The sequence below is a fragment of the Rhinolophus ferrumequinum genome, chromosome 27 (assembly GCF_004115265.2).
Source record: "Rhinolophus ferrumequinum isolate MPI-CBG mRhiFer1 chromosome 27, mRhiFer1_v1.p, whole genome shotgun sequence".
In the NCBI taxonomy this organism is placed as follows: domain Eukaryota; kingdom Metazoa; phylum Chordata; class Mammalia; order Chiroptera; family Rhinolophidae; genus Rhinolophus; species Rhinolophus ferrumequinum.
This window is the reverse complement of record NC_046310.1, coordinates 2,333,424-2,352,195: the sequence shown is the minus strand read 5'-3', so window position 1 is coordinate 2,352,195 and position 18,772 is coordinate 2,333,424. Positions and strand designations below refer to the sequence as shown.

General features: G+C 41.9%; 1 protein-coding gene across 5 annotated transcripts in view; it reads left to right on the top strand.

Annotated features, from left to right (window-relative positions):
* The window catches only part of PTPRC (protein tyrosine phosphatase receptor type C), a 96,818-nt gene that overhangs the window by 47,240 nt on the left and 30,806 nt on the right, over positions 1-18,772 (top strand). Inside the window, exons 3-12 of one of the 5 annotated variants that reach the window (XM_033099589.1) lie at positions 550-570; positions 4,120-4,317; positions 6,398-6,538; positions 9,111-9,236; positions 9,996-10,097; positions 11,184-11,210; positions 12,935-13,153; positions 14,289-14,417; positions 15,561-15,698; positions 18,106-18,222. In XM_033099589.1, coding sequence (XP_032955480.1) covers positions 550-570; positions 4,120-4,317; positions 6,398-6,538; positions 9,111-9,236; positions 9,996-10,097; positions 11,184-11,210; positions 12,935-13,153; positions 14,289-14,417; positions 15,561-15,698; positions 18,106-18,222 — 1,218 coding nt within the window. The remainder of the gene's footprint in view (positions 1-549; positions 571-4,119; positions 4,318-6,397; positions 6,539-9,110; positions 9,237-9,995; positions 10,098-11,183; positions 11,211-12,934; positions 13,154-14,288; positions 14,418-15,560; positions 15,699-18,105; positions 18,223-18,772) is intronic. The other 4 variants (XM_033099591.1, XM_033099590.1, XM_033099592.1 and 1 more) reach the window with 4 other exon arrangements.

Below are 18,772 nucleotides of genomic sequence, written 5' to 3'. Positions count from 1 at the left end.
TAAATATTTTGAACGTGGCATCATGCTAAATTCTTTACAAACAGTTACTGTGGGGGTGATTTTTTCCTTTCACTTAAAACACAAGAGCTGTTAGTTATTTTTATACTAATATTGTTTTTCTTATTACTTCTCTTGCAAATCAACACACTTTTAAGACTGTATTTTATACCTAGAACATAGCATAATGTCTAGAACTTACTAGGTTCTCAATAGATAATCATTGTCTAAATAAATAATGCATTTGGGAAAAACTTTCCAAAACACTTTCCAAAGTCTTTTGCAAGTCTTTTGAAACTAATTCCAATAGCTCTCTTTATTCTATTCATTTTCTTATTTAACCTGAGAATTCAAAAACTAACAGCACAAGTTTTGACACACTTGGGCTTTGTATACATGACATCAAGAAAAGGAATATAGTTTCATTGGGGTAAAAGGTACTGAAAATTGTCATTTTGTGAATGTCAACATAGAGATGATGTATATTTATATTTACACATGTTTGTAGGAAATTCGAAACTTTCTAAGAGATGTCTGTTTTCCTTTTTGCAGGAAATAACTCAACTTCTGCTGGTAAGAATTAATATTTACATTTTATTTATTTTATTTTTTCTTGTAAAGCTTATATATTTAATGTTGATAGACTTTTCTGTTATTATCTAGTGAAATCATTTTGTAAGAATAAACTTTTTAATCATGAATGGTTCTTCACATTCTCTTGTTCTTAGAATTCCTGGTCTTAAGATACAAAGTTTGATAACTACCTGAACATATTATTATTCGTATCTGTATTATTATAAATGTATAATAATTAAAAATAACTAAAAATAATTAAAAATAATTTATAAATTATAAATTATAGTTTTTCTTAAATGTGAGAGTAAATCATATGGCAGGATTCCAATCTCTAAATTTTAACACTACAAATAAATCAATTCAAGTTAGATTAGAAAATTTGATAGTTAAAAAAATGCATTAAGGAATTACATGAGAAATTAGAGAGAATTTTAAACATAGTTATGTATGTATATGTGTATATACATATATATTCCTTCAAGAGAAAGGCTTTGAGACTATTAAAATATTTTGTAATAATTACTTTCAAATTCCACTATCACAACTATATCCACAGTCTTAACAAGTATCCTAGTCCTGAGGTAAGTTTAAACAATAAAGATGCTGAAAATAAATTCATACATATTATATGCAAAATAAGAGAGAAAATTACTCTGCATTTGGTTAAAAATTAATGACATCACTTACATGTTATTCTTATTGAAACTTCCTGATTAATCACACGGTTGACAGTACACATTAAGGAGGTAAGTAAAGCCGTTAAGACAGTGCTGATTTAGTACTTACAGTCACTGTTCTAAGGAGGCACATTGGAAATGCTCAGAGAATTGGGTTATTGAAGGGGTCACTTTTGTCATTAAAGGAAAACCCATTCCAAATTACGGTCACAAAGAACTAGGCAGACCGTAACAGCATACTCCTGGATCTGCGTAAGAAGCAGATTCTCTTATGTTTTTAAGAAGATCGACCATTGGAATGTTATAGTTTTATAGCATGGCAGGGAGGTTTTAGAAATCCATGAGAGTCCTCACTGCACAGGAGTCTGCTTTGTGCCTTTTACACCCAGGCAGCTTAGCACCGCCACCGCTTCCAGAGGGGTGAGTCCAGCACCGTCTCCACTGGCTATTTTTGCAGGAAGGCGGATGAGAATGGGATGGGTTGGCGAGTGGGTGTTGAAAATGGTAGGTGACAGGCCGCCTCCCTGAGAGCGTTCCCATTATCTCTGTGCTGGACTCTGTTATAACAAGCCTCCAAACGATGAAACCAGGTCCGTTAAAATCATGACCCAAAATGCAAAGAGCAGGGTCTCTCCCACATGTTGCCAACAGAATAGAATCAGTGGAAAGCAGCACTGTCCCCAAAGCAAGGGTACAGGGACAACGTGGCATTGGCAGTGGGAACTTATTTTCTAACCTTGAATTAAAGTCTTACTGATGGAACTTGGGGATGGACACTGAGCCTAAGACGTGTTGCAAGGGTACCAAGACTTCTGGCCTGGCTTCCTCCACGCAGGACTGCATTTGCTTGGCTACAAGGCGTTTTTAGGAAGGGCACTGATCAAAATAGGATAGCACTCGCGTGTGGGGGAATGGGAGTGATTTTCCTTCTAGTTTCTTTATAATTCAAATCTAACAAAAGACTGGGAGTGACTGATGGAAGGAGAATGTCCCAACCTTTCTCTCAAAAGTACAGGGATCACAGGAACCCCGCCAACAGGGAAGATACTTTCACCTGAAACAACAAGCAAAACGTTTGTTAAAGTCTATAATGATGAAAGTGAGTCAGTGGTATTACACAGGATTTTAAGGACCTCTCTCCCTCCTGTCTTGTGTCTCTCTCTCTCTCTCTCTCTCTCTCTCTCTCTCTCTCTCTCTCTCTCTCTCTCTCTCTCTCTCTCTCTCCCCCTTTCTTCCTTCCATCTTTTCTCCACCCTCTGCCCTTCCTTCTAAACAGAACAAGTGAGAGAATTCTAAAGTTAGATTTAGGATTTTATACTGAAGACAGGCTACTCGCCTATTAGTTGGATATGTTGGTATGTAATTGTGGGTGAAAGTTTATTAGTAAAATTATTTATTTGTGAGTTGTTGGGTTGTGAAGTTTTAGGGATTGAACATTTTCTTTGGGAAATCGCCCATATAATAGCCGTACTACCACTTTGGATTTCTGTAATCCCAGAATAGTTCTGCCAGCCTTGCGTGTGCACTGGTGTTGGGGCACTTCAATTAGTTCAGAAGGTTTTTGTCTGGATTTAGTAAAAATTGATTTCGCTCTATCTTCGACGTTAATGAAAGAAGCTAAGCCTTCTTTGTGTCCTTCCCATTTCTATCTCCTTAATTCTCTATTCAGTAACCGCTCCATTTCAGGTCCTAATTCTTTCCAGTCTTATCACTTCTACTCCTTTTTTCTTGTTTCTCCCATTCTCTCCCTTTTCCCATATATGTGCCATTCCCTCTTCCCCAATCTTGTCGAACAGAATTAATTAAAATACTTGGGGGATAGAACTCAATTTGTGTTCATCAAATATTGAAAAGCAAATTTTGCTATTCATAGAAGTAGACACAGATTGCACATAGAAAACTTAGAAAAAAATACACTTCTCTAATCCCAAGATCAACAGATCACAAGGTGCTTTTTGTCTTTTAAAAACAATTTTGGTGTATTTTCCCATTTCTCTTGCTAAGAGAGCTCACACATACAAAATCAAAGGCCTTTAACACATAGTGTTAATTTGCCCCACAGGAAGTTTTACATTTGTAGGTTCATATGAGCTGTGCATGATCCTGTTTTAACACTGCCTTATCACATTTATCTTTTTTCTAAAGAACTGAAACTGCAGAAAGTGTTATTTCAACATGTCCGTTGTACTTCCTTTGTTACCATAAAGTTGAAAGCATTTTCATAGACTTGGGTCACTTGTGCAGCTGTTTGTGAATTTTGTTTCCCAGTCTTTCACCCAGCCTTTGCTTTGTCTGAATTTGATTTTTTTTAAATTCGTGTGTACCTAGAGCTTTTGTCGTTTATTTTTTTCTCCTGAAACCCTGGTCCCCCTAACAATCCCCTTCCAATTTTATCATCCTCTCTTGTTTTCTTCATGGATACATCTTTTACAGTTTCTTTTAATCATCTTTTGGCACTTTGCTTCATCCTTCCAACCCAACTGCTTTGCAGAGGCGAGAACCCAGCGACTGAATCCTGAGAGAGAGGCGAGGAAAAGCCGCTCTCCACTCCGTTTGCCCATTTTTAGCTTCCGCCACTGCCCTGCAGCTGGTTTTCTATCTACACCCTCATGCTACATCTACACGCCTGTACGCAGCTCTGCGTGCATTCATGTCTGTGTAGACGTGTATGTATTTACCAATATATGCACACCGTATGCACACGTGCACCATGTATCACATCTGTAGGGTGTGTGTATGCACATGTATATGGATATTATCTACACACCGCAGTGACTGGGAAGTTAATAATACACTCAGGGAGTGTGCGTTTCAGGATGTGGTTCACATATTTATTTTCTCCTTCTTCCATCTCCCATGGATGTCACAGGAACGGACGCGCCACAAAAGTCCAGTGCTTGGCCTCCAAGTAGCCCCTCACCTGCTCTCACCACTCCATTCTCACCCGCAAGCACCTCTGAACGAGAAAGTAACTCCTCAGAGACCATCCCACGTCTTGGGCGAGGCAGTCCTACCACGGAAGTGGCCCCCAACTCTTTGGGAAATGCTAGTCGTCCTGACATCAAAGGTCGGCGCGGAGATGTCATCTGAAATGGGTTTAGGGAAACTTGTCTTCTTTTTTTTTTTTTTTTTTTTTGGAATTCTGAAGTTATCAGAACAGTTTTACCTCATGTATTCAGTTTCCATGTACGTGATTTTATGAAAGTGTATAAAACGTGGGACATCTAGGGGTTTGTGTAATATTGGCTAACTAATGAATGCATGTTATTGGCGGGGAGCGGAGGGAGGGAAGCCCCCTGAGTAAAATCAGGGGAGCTTTTTCTGGTGTCCACATGCTGCCCTGTCCCCGGCCCTGCTCACCTCGGTTTTGTGCAGCCCGGACAGGTCAGAACCCTACCTCAGGGCTTTGTCAGTCTTGCCCTCCCCACCTGGGCCCCAGAGCAGAACCTTCTCTTTATTCAATTCCAGATTCTCAAAATCAGGAAATGATTGGAGATAGTTTATTTTTTTGGCGAATCACACTGAGGATTAATACTCCGGCTTTGCCGTTTGGATTTCTTCCAGGGACATCTGCATTATTTAAAAAAAAATAAGTAATCCAGGTTGTGAGTCCTCAAGGTGGGATGTCAGGTCATGTGTCCATGTCCATAGCAAAATCTCAGAGCGGCGTGGGAGGTGTTTTTGCCGGCACAAACCTCATGCTCCCCAGAATCCTGACAACCAGCCATTCGCTTGTTCTATGGTTAACATCAGGTGGGCCGGTGTATTCCGGACGTAAATGGAATGACAGGACTGATATGCGTGTCTTTCCTGAACTGATGTGCTTGTTTCCATTTTCTGAGGCCAACAGGTGTACAGACACTCTGATCAAAGAGGCTAAGCCTGTGTTTAGCAATGCCGTTAACTTTAGTCTGAAAAAACAAGCACGCGTACCACCACCCCAGAAATTTTGTGTACAATGGAAAGAGAGGCTTAAAATGGAATGGATGAGAAATAAGAATAAATAATTTAAAAATACTAACTTGCTCTGGCACAGTAAGACTGACAGGGAAATTGGTTTGGAAAGTTTCTTAGGCTTTCAACTAAAAGAACACATTTTCTTTTCTGGACAAGGACCTTGCTATCAGGTGATCGTTCAATTGTCTACTGGGATCAACTCTATATGTGTTATTTAATTTATGTTTACCACTGATTTATGTTGTGGAATGCAATCACATTTGTCTTGCTTACTGATATACGTAGAGAAAAAATAATCCTTTACATCCGTTTTCCAACAGTGTCATATACACCTTTCCAAAATTGTTCTTGTTTTGAAAATAATTGCAATCAATATCCACGTGCATAACATTAACTCTAACTATGTAATATCATTTTTATAAAAATAGTTTATGCATGTTCAAAACATCAGTATAGAAGTGTGTGTGTGTGTGTGTGTGTGTATACACATATATACTATATATATGCTTTACACACACATGCACCTGCAGTGCAAATGCTATGTCCCCAGATCCTGCTCCTTAAGGACACATTTTCAGCGTGGTGATGTGCCCTCCAGACTTTGGGTCCAGGGTCTGTGAAGGTCTGTGTGCATGTGTGCAGCTGTTGCCACCATCTTTTTTGACACTAGATATTAGTGTCAAACTCTGCTAGTAGGGTAGTTAAAAATATTTTTTTTAGTTTCCAGTTTTTACATTTTTCATAATAATGAACATCCTTGCATATACGTTTTGGCCATTGTGCCTATTAGATGTATGTCTGTTATATCTCTTGTCGATTTTTCTATTTTTTCCTTTCTCTGTGATTTATCAGAGACCCCATATGTGGGGAGATTCTTTTCTTATTCTGCCTACAAAGCCATGTCCCAGTTTTCAGTGTGTAACATTGATGGAGAATTCAGAAAGCTCAGTGACTCAGAAGTCACAAAGGCCACCTGGAAACCTGAGTCGTACCTGGCAGCTGCATTCAGCCTGCTCAGGGAACCTCCCAGAACTCAGGCACTTACTCATGGGCAGACACACGTGGTAATCGATCGGGTCATTTCAGAGTTTGGTAAATGGTAGCAATTTGCGACTTGTACCCTCCTCGTATTTACATTTCCCATTGCAGTGGGGAAATCTTGACGAAATAATGTCCCTTTCTTGCCTTAGGTGTCACACCAGTTCCGATGTCTTCCCCTGCCATGCACGCAGACTCGCAGACACCCTCTGTTGGATCTGACCCTCAGACACCCAGCCACAAGGCTTCTGACACCCCACCCACCCTGGCTTCGGGAACGAATGAGATATCAGGTTTGCATTTCCTTCAGACGTTGTGCAAAAGCCAAGGGGTAGGCAGCTGTCCATGTTTGAAAGTGGTGTGAGGGGTCCAACCATCTGTCCAAGGGATGAATTCAAAATGTCCTCCTCTCCTAGGTACCCTTAGTTTGGGAGGCCACACAGCCAAGGTAGTAGAGACGAGATAATAAAGCTCAAAAATTATGAGACTATGGGTACAAACTGTTTGGAAGGAAACAGTTATTCAGGGCCCCTAGACATTTCTTTTTATTTGGGGCAAATAACATTGTACAGTGAAAGCTTCATTTTGCTGGGACTAGAGACTAATAGGCGTGAGTCTTTACGGGAAGACCTCCGGCCCATAAACCAAATGGTGACGAGCAGATGACTTGTATTATCCCTGAGAAAGCATGACCACAATGAAACTGCTTTTTCAAAGAAGAAGGAAAAATAAATAGATGTTCATATTTCCCATGTAAACATGAGATATTTTCAGCTCAGTCCCTCTGTATTTATAAAAACCAGGTGAAGTGGCCCCTCCCTGGTCTTTCCAAAATCAATGTCTAAGTCACTTGATGGTGCCCTTTTTCATCCTGAAATACAGGCATGTTTGTCAGGTTACAAACCTACACAGACACACAGGTCAATTTCGGGGCCCAAGTGCCTGAAAATTGAAGGTGTAAATGGGGAGCCCACAGAGCTGGCACGGAAATGGGCCTGGGTTAAATGTGAATCAAACATATCAAACAGAATAATTATTATTTCAAACTAGTAAAATTGTTCCCTGGGCATAAAAAGTCATTCCAGGCAATCTACAGACTTTAAACAGCCGGGGAAAGAGCTATTCTCACCTCCTGCCTCATTCCACCCTCTCCGGCCGCCATGGGGACGGCAGTAAAAAGATTTGGAGCTTTCTAGTAGTTTCACAGATTCAGAAACTGGGGCTGGGAGCAGCTGTAAAGTAAGTAGACAGGACGGGCCCATGGAGGCTGCTGCCGCCACAGACCAGGCGTGCTCTGCCCTCAATCTTCCTCTGACAGCGGCTAATTCCACACGTTAAAAAGCTATTAGGATGAATTAACCTAATGAAAAGAGTAAATGCCATTCCTAAACCATCACATACACAAGGGACAGTCGTCTTCAATGAGGCAGGAGGGTAGTGGATTTGGCTATGGGGGGGGCAGGTGCTCACAGCAGCATGGGGATAAGGGTCTCTGGTGACAAGAGGAGCAGAAAAGGATGAGGAGAAAGGCTGAAAACAAACCTGGCTGATGTAAAAACTTCCCAGAGAGCCAGTTCTGTGTCTGACTTTTCCTCAAGGGGGAAAAAACCCTTCCACATGCTTCTTGTTCTGCTGGAGCCTCCACCCCACCCCAGGACCCCAAACTGAAGGATGGGTTAGTGCTATTCTCTCTATCCTGGTTCAGTGAAACGTGGGGCGTTAGAGCGTTTGAACACAGGGCTGGAACCCAAACTCGGAATTCTGGGAGGTGCATTTTCACTTCTCCCGGGATGTGCGCGTGACCTTGAGGCTGTGACTGGTGGACGCCCTGGGCTTGCATCAAAGCCGTCTTCAGAACGGGCCCGACTGTGTGGCTCTCCTGAAACACGGAGAATGGGGCTGCAAATGAAGGTTGACGAGGCCCTGGTGACCGTGACGTCAGGTGGCGGTGATTGTGGCAGTGAAATAACCCGACATGCTCACCTAGGGGTGGCCGTAGCCATGCTGCTGTTGCCGTGACAGCCAGCATAGCGCCGTCCTCCCGGAGGCAGCCCGTGAACACGCCGTGGCTGTCTGTGCTGGAATTCTGGGTGTGGGACTTGGGGACACGTCATGTGCCTCAGGCACTTCGCAGCTTGACTACAGACAATCCTAACTAGACAGAGCAAGCCACACTTCCTTCCATACCGATGAGCTCCCTTGGGGCTGGAGCATCAGGAGGATGTCAGTAGAACCCCCGGGGATGTTCTTCGGTTCTAAACCTACTGGGTGTTTCCTGGCCAGAGGAGCCTACATCATGAAAATACAATTGTGACCTTCAGCTGGGAAGGAAGACCCCTGAGCCCCGCAGCTGCACCCACTTGGCTCTAGTTTAAGAAAATTAGAAGGAAGCCCCCACAGCAGGGACCCCTCCCCAGGGAGCTGCCCTCTCTCCCTGCCCCACGTGGAGGCTTGCATCATGCAGCAGGTTGCGCTTCCTCCTGTGCCGGGCTTAATGCACCCAGAGCTCCATCCACCTCCATCCTGGGGTCTTCCCGCCAGCACCCAGGGGCCCACTCCATCACTCTGCAGCCATTCAGATATTGGAGGCGGTCCAAGCTGTCTCCTGAGGTCCCGGATCCTTTTAAAGCTTGGGTTCTGATGACAAAGCTGCATGGGTTTCCAGTCATCAGCCCTTACGCTCATCTCTCGGGTAGCGTTGCTTTTTTTTGTAGTTTTGCAGGCTGCATAGATTGTGGTGCAGCAGAAGTGTTTGGGTGTTTGCTGCTCGGCTCAGCTTCTGCGATCCTATTTACGCTGGCTGGCCGGCCGCTGCCCTGGAGTGGCAGGAACGAGTGGCAGTGTTGACGACCTTTCTGATTGCAGGTGTCCCAGCAGAGACGATTCTCTCCAGCACCCACGCCCCGTCAGCAGCCACCCCCAGCTCTGCACGCAGCAGCCCAGCTGCCTCACCCTCACGCATGTCTGGCATCAGCACAGACAACTCCTCAGGTTGGCCTGCGATGCTCTAGGTGTCCTAGGTGAAGACGAGGGAGACGAGGGACCCTGGACCCTCAGAGGCAGCTCTTTTATTTCACACCAAATGTGGTCGGCAGGGTCGCCGTTTTTATAAATCTTTGCATATGGACATGGAAAAGAGCCTTGCCGGGGAAGCTTCTCCTGGCCATATTGTATTTCCTTGTTCATATGGGAAAAGTTCGTGGCAGAGAAGAAAGATAAGAGCTGTTGATGACGTGGGGCTGGGGACCAAAGCCAGCCTCTCCAACTGTGCGGCTGATTTGGGCCCATGTGACGACTCTGTTCTGTGGGTCAGTGCCCCCCTCTGCAAAGACGGTTCTCATAAGATTCATTTTAGGGGTTTGCTGTGAGGGCTCGAGACGTAAAAAGCCGGTGTGAAATGAAAAGTGCAAAAGAGTAAGTGGCATCCTTACTAGTAATCAAAGTAAGGACGTCATAACCGAGAGGGAAAGGAGGAGTTTGAGGGAGAGTGCATGCCAGGTAAAAACGACACTGAGGGGAGAATGCTTCCCTGGCCACTTGCACAGTGTTTGTTCAAATGACTCGAACTATTAGTTATCGTAAAGGGCCACGTGTAGGTAAATCTTTGATGCCTGTTCTTATTTTAACAATAAGCAAGTGTTCCTTCGAAGGAGGGCCCCTCCAGCGAAGATTGGGTTAGGAAGTTCTGGGTCCTCACCCTTCACTGTGGCAGGCTCATTAACTGTTGTTCTTCTGCTCATTCCCTTGCAGATTCGGACCTCTCACACACTCCACTCACGCAGAACCTTACAGCAAACCTCGCACGCACGCAGCGCCCTACAGTAAACACTGGTCTGGCCTCCACACCAATAGGTGACAGCTTTACCCGCAGTCATGCAGCCATGCCACCGCAGCGGGCCTGGGATGGGCTCATGGGAGGGTCCCTCCTTTGACAAGTTCCATTGAGGGTGGTAATCCTGAGGGTAGGAGGGCAGTTAGTCGGTAACACGGCTCTATTTTTTGGTGCAACAGCGGATGGGAGCAGGGCACACAGTGGCTGTCATACAGTGTCACGTCCTTGGAGTAGCATCCTCCAGGAGTTGTGTACTTTATGAAAACGTGTGGAGAGATGACCAAATATACCAGAACTTCTTTCTCTTAAGAGTGGGGTTAGGTATTGGCACGAAAAAGAACAGTCCTACCAATGGACTCTCCATTCCAGGTAGTGAGCAGTGAGAACAGAGGACAGAACCCCAGCCACTCAGTGGGGCTGTGGGGACAAAGGCAGTCTGCGGGGAGGGCCCAGGCTCGGCCACCATCCTTCCCCAAATCCTTCCTACTCAAAGACCAGATTCAGAGATCTCCGGGCCCCCGCAAAGCACGTCTGCAACCACAGCTTCGGTTAACTTGATGCTTATACAAGATGCACCTCAATCTGCTGGATCTACTGTCTGTGCAAACAGCTTCCAGAGGTCCAGCTAGAGAATGGAGCAGCCCTCGTCTATTTTCTGTTCTGTTTGTCTTTAAACAAAGGTGTAAACTGAACTCCCTGGGGGTTATAATTATAAAAAAAAAATCTAGTTTGAGATCAATCAAGGGGATGAGGACCTTGAAAATGGTTTTGGCTGTGGGAATAGTCAGCCATGCCGTCGTATTGGAGTCAGGTTTGTGCCCCAACAAGTCTTCATATAATTATTATCACAACTGTGTTTATTAACAAAACTTAACAAAAAAAAATGTGTTTTAGACTCAGCTCATTAATTTAGAACACTTGAAGTTCTGAGATGGAAACGTTTGTCCCAGGCCCTGCAAACCCTGTGCTGTCTGCCAACGCTAACTCAGCAAACATTAGTTTACGAAGTTGAAACATGATAAACCGCCCTTCCCCAATATGACCACAGCTGAGAGAGTCTAAAAATGAAATGTCAATAATTTGCATTCTTCTTTTCTCCATTACAGATTCTACTACCACTATGCCATCATGTGGTAAGTTTTATTTACATAGGGGCAGCTTCTGTCTCTTTCGAATAGCACTTTAATTACTTCTTCATGCCAAGCTTCTAAGACCCCCTAGCAGGCTGAACTCACTGCTCTAATTTCTCACCAATGATGACCTCCAAATCTTCAGAGCCAGTGTCCTTCAGGACAAGAAGCTTTGATGTCGTATTCAGACCTCGTGTTGAGTACCAGGATTTTAATAATTACTTGTAAACCACTTCCGGGGGGCTACTTCCCTTCAGTAGGGTGTTTGTAAAATGGAATGATACAAGTTTGTTTTGGGGTTGGGGGGGGCAAGGTTTCAGTGTAATGATGCATATGAAATGCGGATAATACCTAAAGGCTTATCAAGAAGGAAAAAAATGTATGTATCTGTTTCTGTCTGTCTGTCCGTCTCACTTGCCTGGGTTTGGCTCAAACAGACGCTTGAGAACACTTTGTATACATCCTCTCCCCAGTCTCTGCCTCCCTTCCCAGTGGCAGCAGAGTCCTTCTTCCCGGCCAGGGCTTCCCCTTCCATATTTCTACCTGTCCCCCTGCAGCCCCTACCTTCAGTGCACCCCTGAACCCTTAGTGCACAGACCAGCCTTCACAGACTTGTTGAATGAGTGCGATTGTCTACCACCAGGGTCCTCTTGCATCGCTGCCTCTTTCTACCCTTCCCTTAGGTAATAAGGAATGGCTTACAGTTTTTGACATACACAATATTTCTTCCTGCCTCCTGCTCTTCTTCCTCTCCACCTGGGAGACCACCCCATCCTCACCCAGCACTCCTTCCCGCCATCTGCTTTTCCATGCCCTGCTCATATTTTAAAACACAAAGTGAGCCACCTTCTCTGGGGAGCCCCTTCTACCTTTCCAATCTGAATAGATTTCTCTCTCTATTTCCTGCCCTATAATTTTGTGCATAATCTGATTTTAGGTATTTGTACATCTTGGGCAAGTCACATCTACACCTCTCTCCACGTTAGACTGTACAGGTCCAAAAGCTGACTGTCCGTGTCCCGAGTGGTCGGGACAGTGGTCGTAAACATCACGAGGGTTTCATCACTTCTGTTGCATTAATAAGTGAATGAATAAATTAATATTCATTGAAAAGATATTTTTACCAGTCAATGGAATGTGTTTAAATAAAGGCGGGAATGTGAGATGACACTAAGAAAGTTGCTTAGGATGGTTTATTATCAATAGTTTTGCATACATAAAGGAATGATGCAGCCTGGGCTCTCTAAGTAATTAATGGTCCACATATTTGGAGAAACAGACCACCAAGAACTATGTTTTAGAAAGCACAAGAAGTTAGACAGCAAGAAGAAGAAATTTGTTGGGTGTCATGCCCGTACCAACTCAACAAGTAGTTATTGAGCCACCACTGATGACAGGTTTTCTGGAAGGACCTGCATATATGGCGATGATCAAACTGGACTGGCCTTGGCTCTCATGGCACACAGTCCACGTTAGGAAGACGGACATTAATCCCATAATCATCCAGAGAGAAACTTACAAGCTGGGATCCTTGATAATGCAGGCAAGGGAGTTAGGGAAGAATACTATGGAAGCACCTTTTGGGTTTCTTCTCTTTTCGTGTTCCTGGGGCTATTCTGTTAGTGATTTGATATTTCTGAAAATATATGTGAAGATGTCTGCATTTAATGTAGGTTTATTCATTCTGAAAAACGGAAGATAATCCTCCCTGTTTTCTTTTCTTGCAGATGACAAGTATAACAATATTTCTGTGGCTTACGTTTATGACAAGGGGACTAGATCATTTCGTGCAGACCTAAATGTTGCTGGCGAACTGACGTGTTCTCCTGTCCCATGTACAAACAGCACCATCTTTAAGCTAGCAGCATGTGACATTACCAATGTTACTATATCTGATAAATCATGCAGCGCTCCATTTAAAAGTTTAACATTATATGTACCACCAGGTAAATATAAGTTGATTACTACTTGCACATTTACAAAAACAGGGTGTTTTCATGTGTGGTGCCGTCCAAGGGTCACAGGAACCAGGCACATGAGAGAACAGGGTGAGGGAAAGGAAGTTAGCAGGATGCCAGAGGGTGACTTCTGTGCTTAGCAAAACTTATAAAGCCATATAAGCCTTCTGTTTTTATTCCTTACCCTCTCCCTACACTTCTTTTGTGGAGTGTTTCATGTAGATACAATTTCTCCCACTAAGTGATTAGGCACAAGCGTTTTTTTCCCTCCTCTGTTTCATTCAAGTCATTAAATATATACATACAACATATTTATTCTTTTAAATACAGGTTTGTCTGGAATATATTGGGGAAAAGCACAAAGTCAAGGGTTTCATGTTTGGGAAAAGAATAAAAATACTTTCACACAAAAAAGGAGAGTTGGTGGACATGTGAAGCCCATCCAGTTGTTTTTGCCAGCTCTGCTGCAGCTGGGAAAGAAAAGGGATTAAGGTCTCCAGTCTGCTCCACTGGAGCTTAGTTTAACAGCACTTGGAAAAGGGATTCGGAGACTATGTAATCATTTCATAATTCAAGATTATTGATCAATTTATTGACACTTAAATAGGGTAAGACTGATGTTTTTCTGAAAAATGCCATGTAACTTACTCATTTTCTCTAAATATTACCGAAATCAATTATCAATTAAAAACAGAAAATAATTTTTAGGAATTGCACTGCCCAAGAGGAAGGAAGCCCCCATACTCTGTGTAATAACTGTTCCATGAAAAATCAAAGCATAAATGAGAAAATTAAAGATATAAATAAGAAAACAAAATGGAGTGAGTGCTTTCAAATATGCAAAAAAAGATGCAGTTTTATCTAGATGTTTGCTTGGATTCTGTTTTTTAAAAGTAGCATATGCATGAATTCTAAATAAAATGTTACCAAAATGTGTGGTATATATATATATATATATAAAAGAACAAACTAAATAATCAAGGAACACAAAATCTTAAGTTTAGACTTTTGCAAAAGTAATCTAAATGTTTGCCAAAGTATCTATCGTGAATTAATTTCAACTGAGCTTAAGGCCCATGTTATGAAATACTAATCTCCTATTTTTATATTCTCTTCTTGACAGATTCTGAAAGTTTTCACTTACGTGACTGTGTAGAGAAAGAAAAAGCAAATACTTCTATTTGTTTAACTTGGGAAAAAACCAAGAGCAATACTTGTGATGAACAGAAATTTACATACACATTTAAATGTGGTAAGAATATAGCATTGATCAGAGAATTTTCTGTGGTAGAAAGTTGTGCTACATATTGTCTAGTTTTTCCTTCCCTCCTTTATTTCCTTCCTTCCTTCTCTCTGTCTCTCTGTCTCTGTCTGTCTGTCTCTCTCTCTCTCTCTCTCTCTCTCCTCTCTCTCTTTCTCTCATTCTCTCTCATTTGCTTGGAATCAAATCATTGTATTCTCTATACCACTCACATTCACAAAATAGACAAATACTCCCCCTGAAAAATAACTTTTGAAATCGTAAATGTCAGTTTACAAGCATTTTCTTGGCAACTGTTACGCACGAGGTATTGTAGAAGAGATTATCAGAGAAGGGTGTTATAAAACGATGGTACATATTCTGTGAAAATGAAAGGGCAAACCAACGTTTGCCCAAAGGGCAAGACCATGTGATTCAAGGGTTTACTTGGTCAGCCCTTCACCAACAACATTCCCAAGCAGCTTCTAGAACATTGAGATGGAAGGAAAGTGGATAAAGAACAGGATGTGCTCCTAGGGATGAGCTGGAGTTCATATTGGTGGGGGGAGATAATTGAGATATCATTACTTTTGAATGATTAATAATTTTATGATTTTTATTCCTTTTTATTCGGGGTTATTGAGATGGAATCTCCCTTCCTTGGCATAAAGCCATCTTCTAAGCCATTTTTGTCAGGACAGACAGATACACACAAACACACATGAAGGATGAAGTGTGACCCCAGTTGTCACCATCCTGTTACAGGGAAGACACATGACTGTGATGCTGGTTGTATGAGGAAAGCAAGAGCAGACATATGCTGGACTGGTGATGAAACAATGACCTGAAATATTTATTAGGTAAAGGCTAACTGAGGCGTAGTCTCAGTTTCTGAGCAGAGAACAATGAACTAATTCCATTGGTTAAATTAGAGACACTCTCACATTCAGTTGCACTTCCTAATATTTTCTTTAAAATTGAGTGTGGCAAAACAATGTATTGTTTTAGTAGTTTTCAGGATATTTTACTTATTAGTTTGACTATTTACATAGGTTTTCAATCTAACAGATATTAATTACAAATATGAAATCTAAATAAAAGTTACATGTCTTATGTTGCATTCATATACTCGGGTGCACTACTTATTTCTTTCAGGTAATACTTCTCAAACTGAAAAGAAATTTAAAGAGGACAACTTTGAACCCAACACAAATTATACTTGTGTGTCAGAAATAGTCTACGATAACTATCAAGTTATTAAAAAAGAGAAAATTGTGCAAACAGATTTTGGAAGTGAGTATATTACTTACATTTATGCATAACATTTCTTTTCTTATTCTATTCTTATGATCACTTGAGATTCACAGAAAATGATGTTATGCCTATGGAGAAAGGGCTTCAGAAAATGGATTTGTATCATTTTTTTTTTTAAGTAAAATTATTTAGAAATAAATGACAGGGGATCCAAACCTCTGCCAAGGGTGTTGTTTGTTTTGTTGTTTGCAAATTGTAAACTGTTGTGAGGTTGTGGTGGACACGAAATGGTGAGGTAAGCGAAGTAGGTGTTTACTCATTGCCTGTTTCATTCCCTTTTCCCTGAGCATGACTGTGGTCCTCTGCTGCCCTCTGCCCCTCTACCAGATCCTGCCTCTGAGAGAAGTAAAGTGAGCACCTCTGCTAATAAAACACAGTGGCAAATCCAAGAATTGGCAGCAAAATAATAATTGTTATTACTAAAATGCCAGCAGTACAGATAATAGCAAGAAGGATGGAAGTAATAACAATTGGAAAATAAAATTCTGGAAGAGGATAGCTTTTGGGAAACGGAGGAGAAAAGGAAGTGCAAAGTACTAAAATCCCACTCTTATTTAGTGGAAGTAGAGAGATTCCATTTCAATTGGGAATCTTCTAGAAAAAAATGTTAGTTATGTGTGTGGCAATTGATGAGTGACCAGTAAAAAAGGAAAGCCAGAGAAATAGCTGGCATTGCTTATAAGCAGTAGAAGAAAGTTATGGAATTTAAAAAAAAAATCTACATGTTAGAGGAGGAAAAGATGGTGGAGAAAAGGAGAAAGAAGAAGAGAAAGAGGAGAGAGAGAAAGAGAGAGAAGGAGGAAGAGGAGGAGAGGAGGAGGAGGAAGAGGAGGAGGAAGGATTTTATCAAAATTGAACATTCTTGCTCTTTGAATAAATCTATTAAGGAAATAAAAAATCAAGCCATACATTGTGAACAACAACAACAACAAAAAAATCCACAATTAACTTTTTCAACAAGGAGTTTTTTCAAAATATAGAGAACTCTTTCAACTACAAAATGAGACTTCAAGTAACCCAATTAAAAACAAATGAGAAACAAAAACTCATAGACACAGACAACAGTTTAGTGGTCACCAGAGGGCAAAAGGTTGGGGGGTGGGAGATGAGGATAAGGGGGATCAAATATATGGTGATGGAAGGAGAACTGACTCTGGGTGGTGAACACACAATGGAATTTATAGATGATGTAATGCAGAATTGTACACCTGAAATCTATGTAACTTTACTAACAATTGTCACCCCAATAAATTAAAAAGAAATGGGTGAACATTTTGAGCATATGCTTCACAAAAGAAGATATATGAATGGCCAACCAGCATAAATAGATGCTCGATATATTCAGTTATCTGGAAAATGCAAATTAAGACAACGATGAGATGGTGACTTTGCACGTTTACTAAAATGGCTAAAACTAAAAAGACTGACCATACTTTTGGTGAGAATGTAAAGGGATAACTCAGAAATGCCACTCCAGGTATTCACCAAAAAGGAAAGAACACGTCCGCGTGAAGACATCTACACAAATATTCATAGTAGATTCATTCACAATAGCCCAAAGCCTGGAAACAACCCCAATATCCATCGACAACTGAGTGAAGAGAGAAAATGTGGTATATCCTTACAATGGAATACTACTCACCAAAGACGGGGATCACGTACTGACACAACATGAATGAATCTCTAGAACATTGTACCAAGTGGAATATGCGAGGTGTGGAAAGCACTTACTCTGATTTTATCTATGAAATGGATGAAAAGACACATTTCGTCGGTAGTACCAGAAAGCGGTTCCAAGGGTGTCTGGGGTTGGGTGAGGGAGCTGAGTTGACTGAGAAAGCACAGGACTTGTTTGGACAGTACAAACGTTCTATCTCTTCACTGTGACGCTGGTTACATAGGTGTCAAAACTCATCAAACTCTACCTTAGATGGGTGTGTTTGAATGTAAACTACGCCTCATAAATTTGATGTAAGCATTTATTACATTCTTCATCTCGACTTCTGATGCCTGGAGACTGGAAGCAATGACACGTGCCCTTTCAAATAATGACTGTGAAATTGATGGGTGCTACCAACAACAGACTTTCAGCACAGAGAAATCTAGAAATCCCAACGTAGCCAGACACGAATACATATGAGAGAAAGAGGAAGTTCTTAGATATTTTCAAGTCAGGGGAGTGCTTAGGTGTCACAGTGCCACTCAGGAGTGACCTTCACTCTGCTAAATGACCTCTAAAGCAACAAACATGACCAGTTGTCTTTTGTTTAATTTCATTATTAATTCATAATTAATTAAAATATGGCTATTGATAATGCACGCTTAGACTATGAAGAATGTCTTCTCCACGTCGTAATTTTTATTTTTATTCTCGTTCTTTCCACAGTTCCCGGAGAACCTCAGAATTTTGACTGCCATGTTCAAGACGCAAAGAACGCAGAAGTTACCTGGAACCCTCCTACAAGTCATTTTTCTAATTATACTCTTTGTTATAATGTTTCAGGTAATTTGTATAGAATTTAATTCCATATCAGGAAAGAGAAATCAAGGATCGGAAAGCTAGAAAGGAGGGTGAGGTCGTGAGCCTCCAAGCTGTCTGCCTAGTGACAGTGAGGGCATCCTGTGCACGCAGTGGCTTGAGGACAGCTCCCACTATCAGTGGGCTCCCCAGTCCGGCCGTGATGATGGCCTGGAACATCCAGTCTGCCTGCCTGTGTTGATCTGTCTCAGCCCCAGTCTTCACACTCCAAAGCCTGGGGAAAGGCTGGCTCTGGGAGATAATCCCCATTCCTGTCTTGCACATATTATATAAGTGAGTTACACGGGTTTGAACTCGTTATTCAGGCCCACAAACACCTTCCAAAACTGGCACCAGTTTGGTGCACGCAAAATATTGGGTGAGTTAAAATGAAGAGGAATATTGGGTGAGTTAAAATGTAGCCACGGAAGCCAGTCTGATGGCAGGTGGAATCTTGGGATGCAGTTCTGGTTAGAGTCAGACGTCCGCGGAAGCAGAGGGACTGGGGACTAGTTCAATCCCGAGTCCTCCAGAT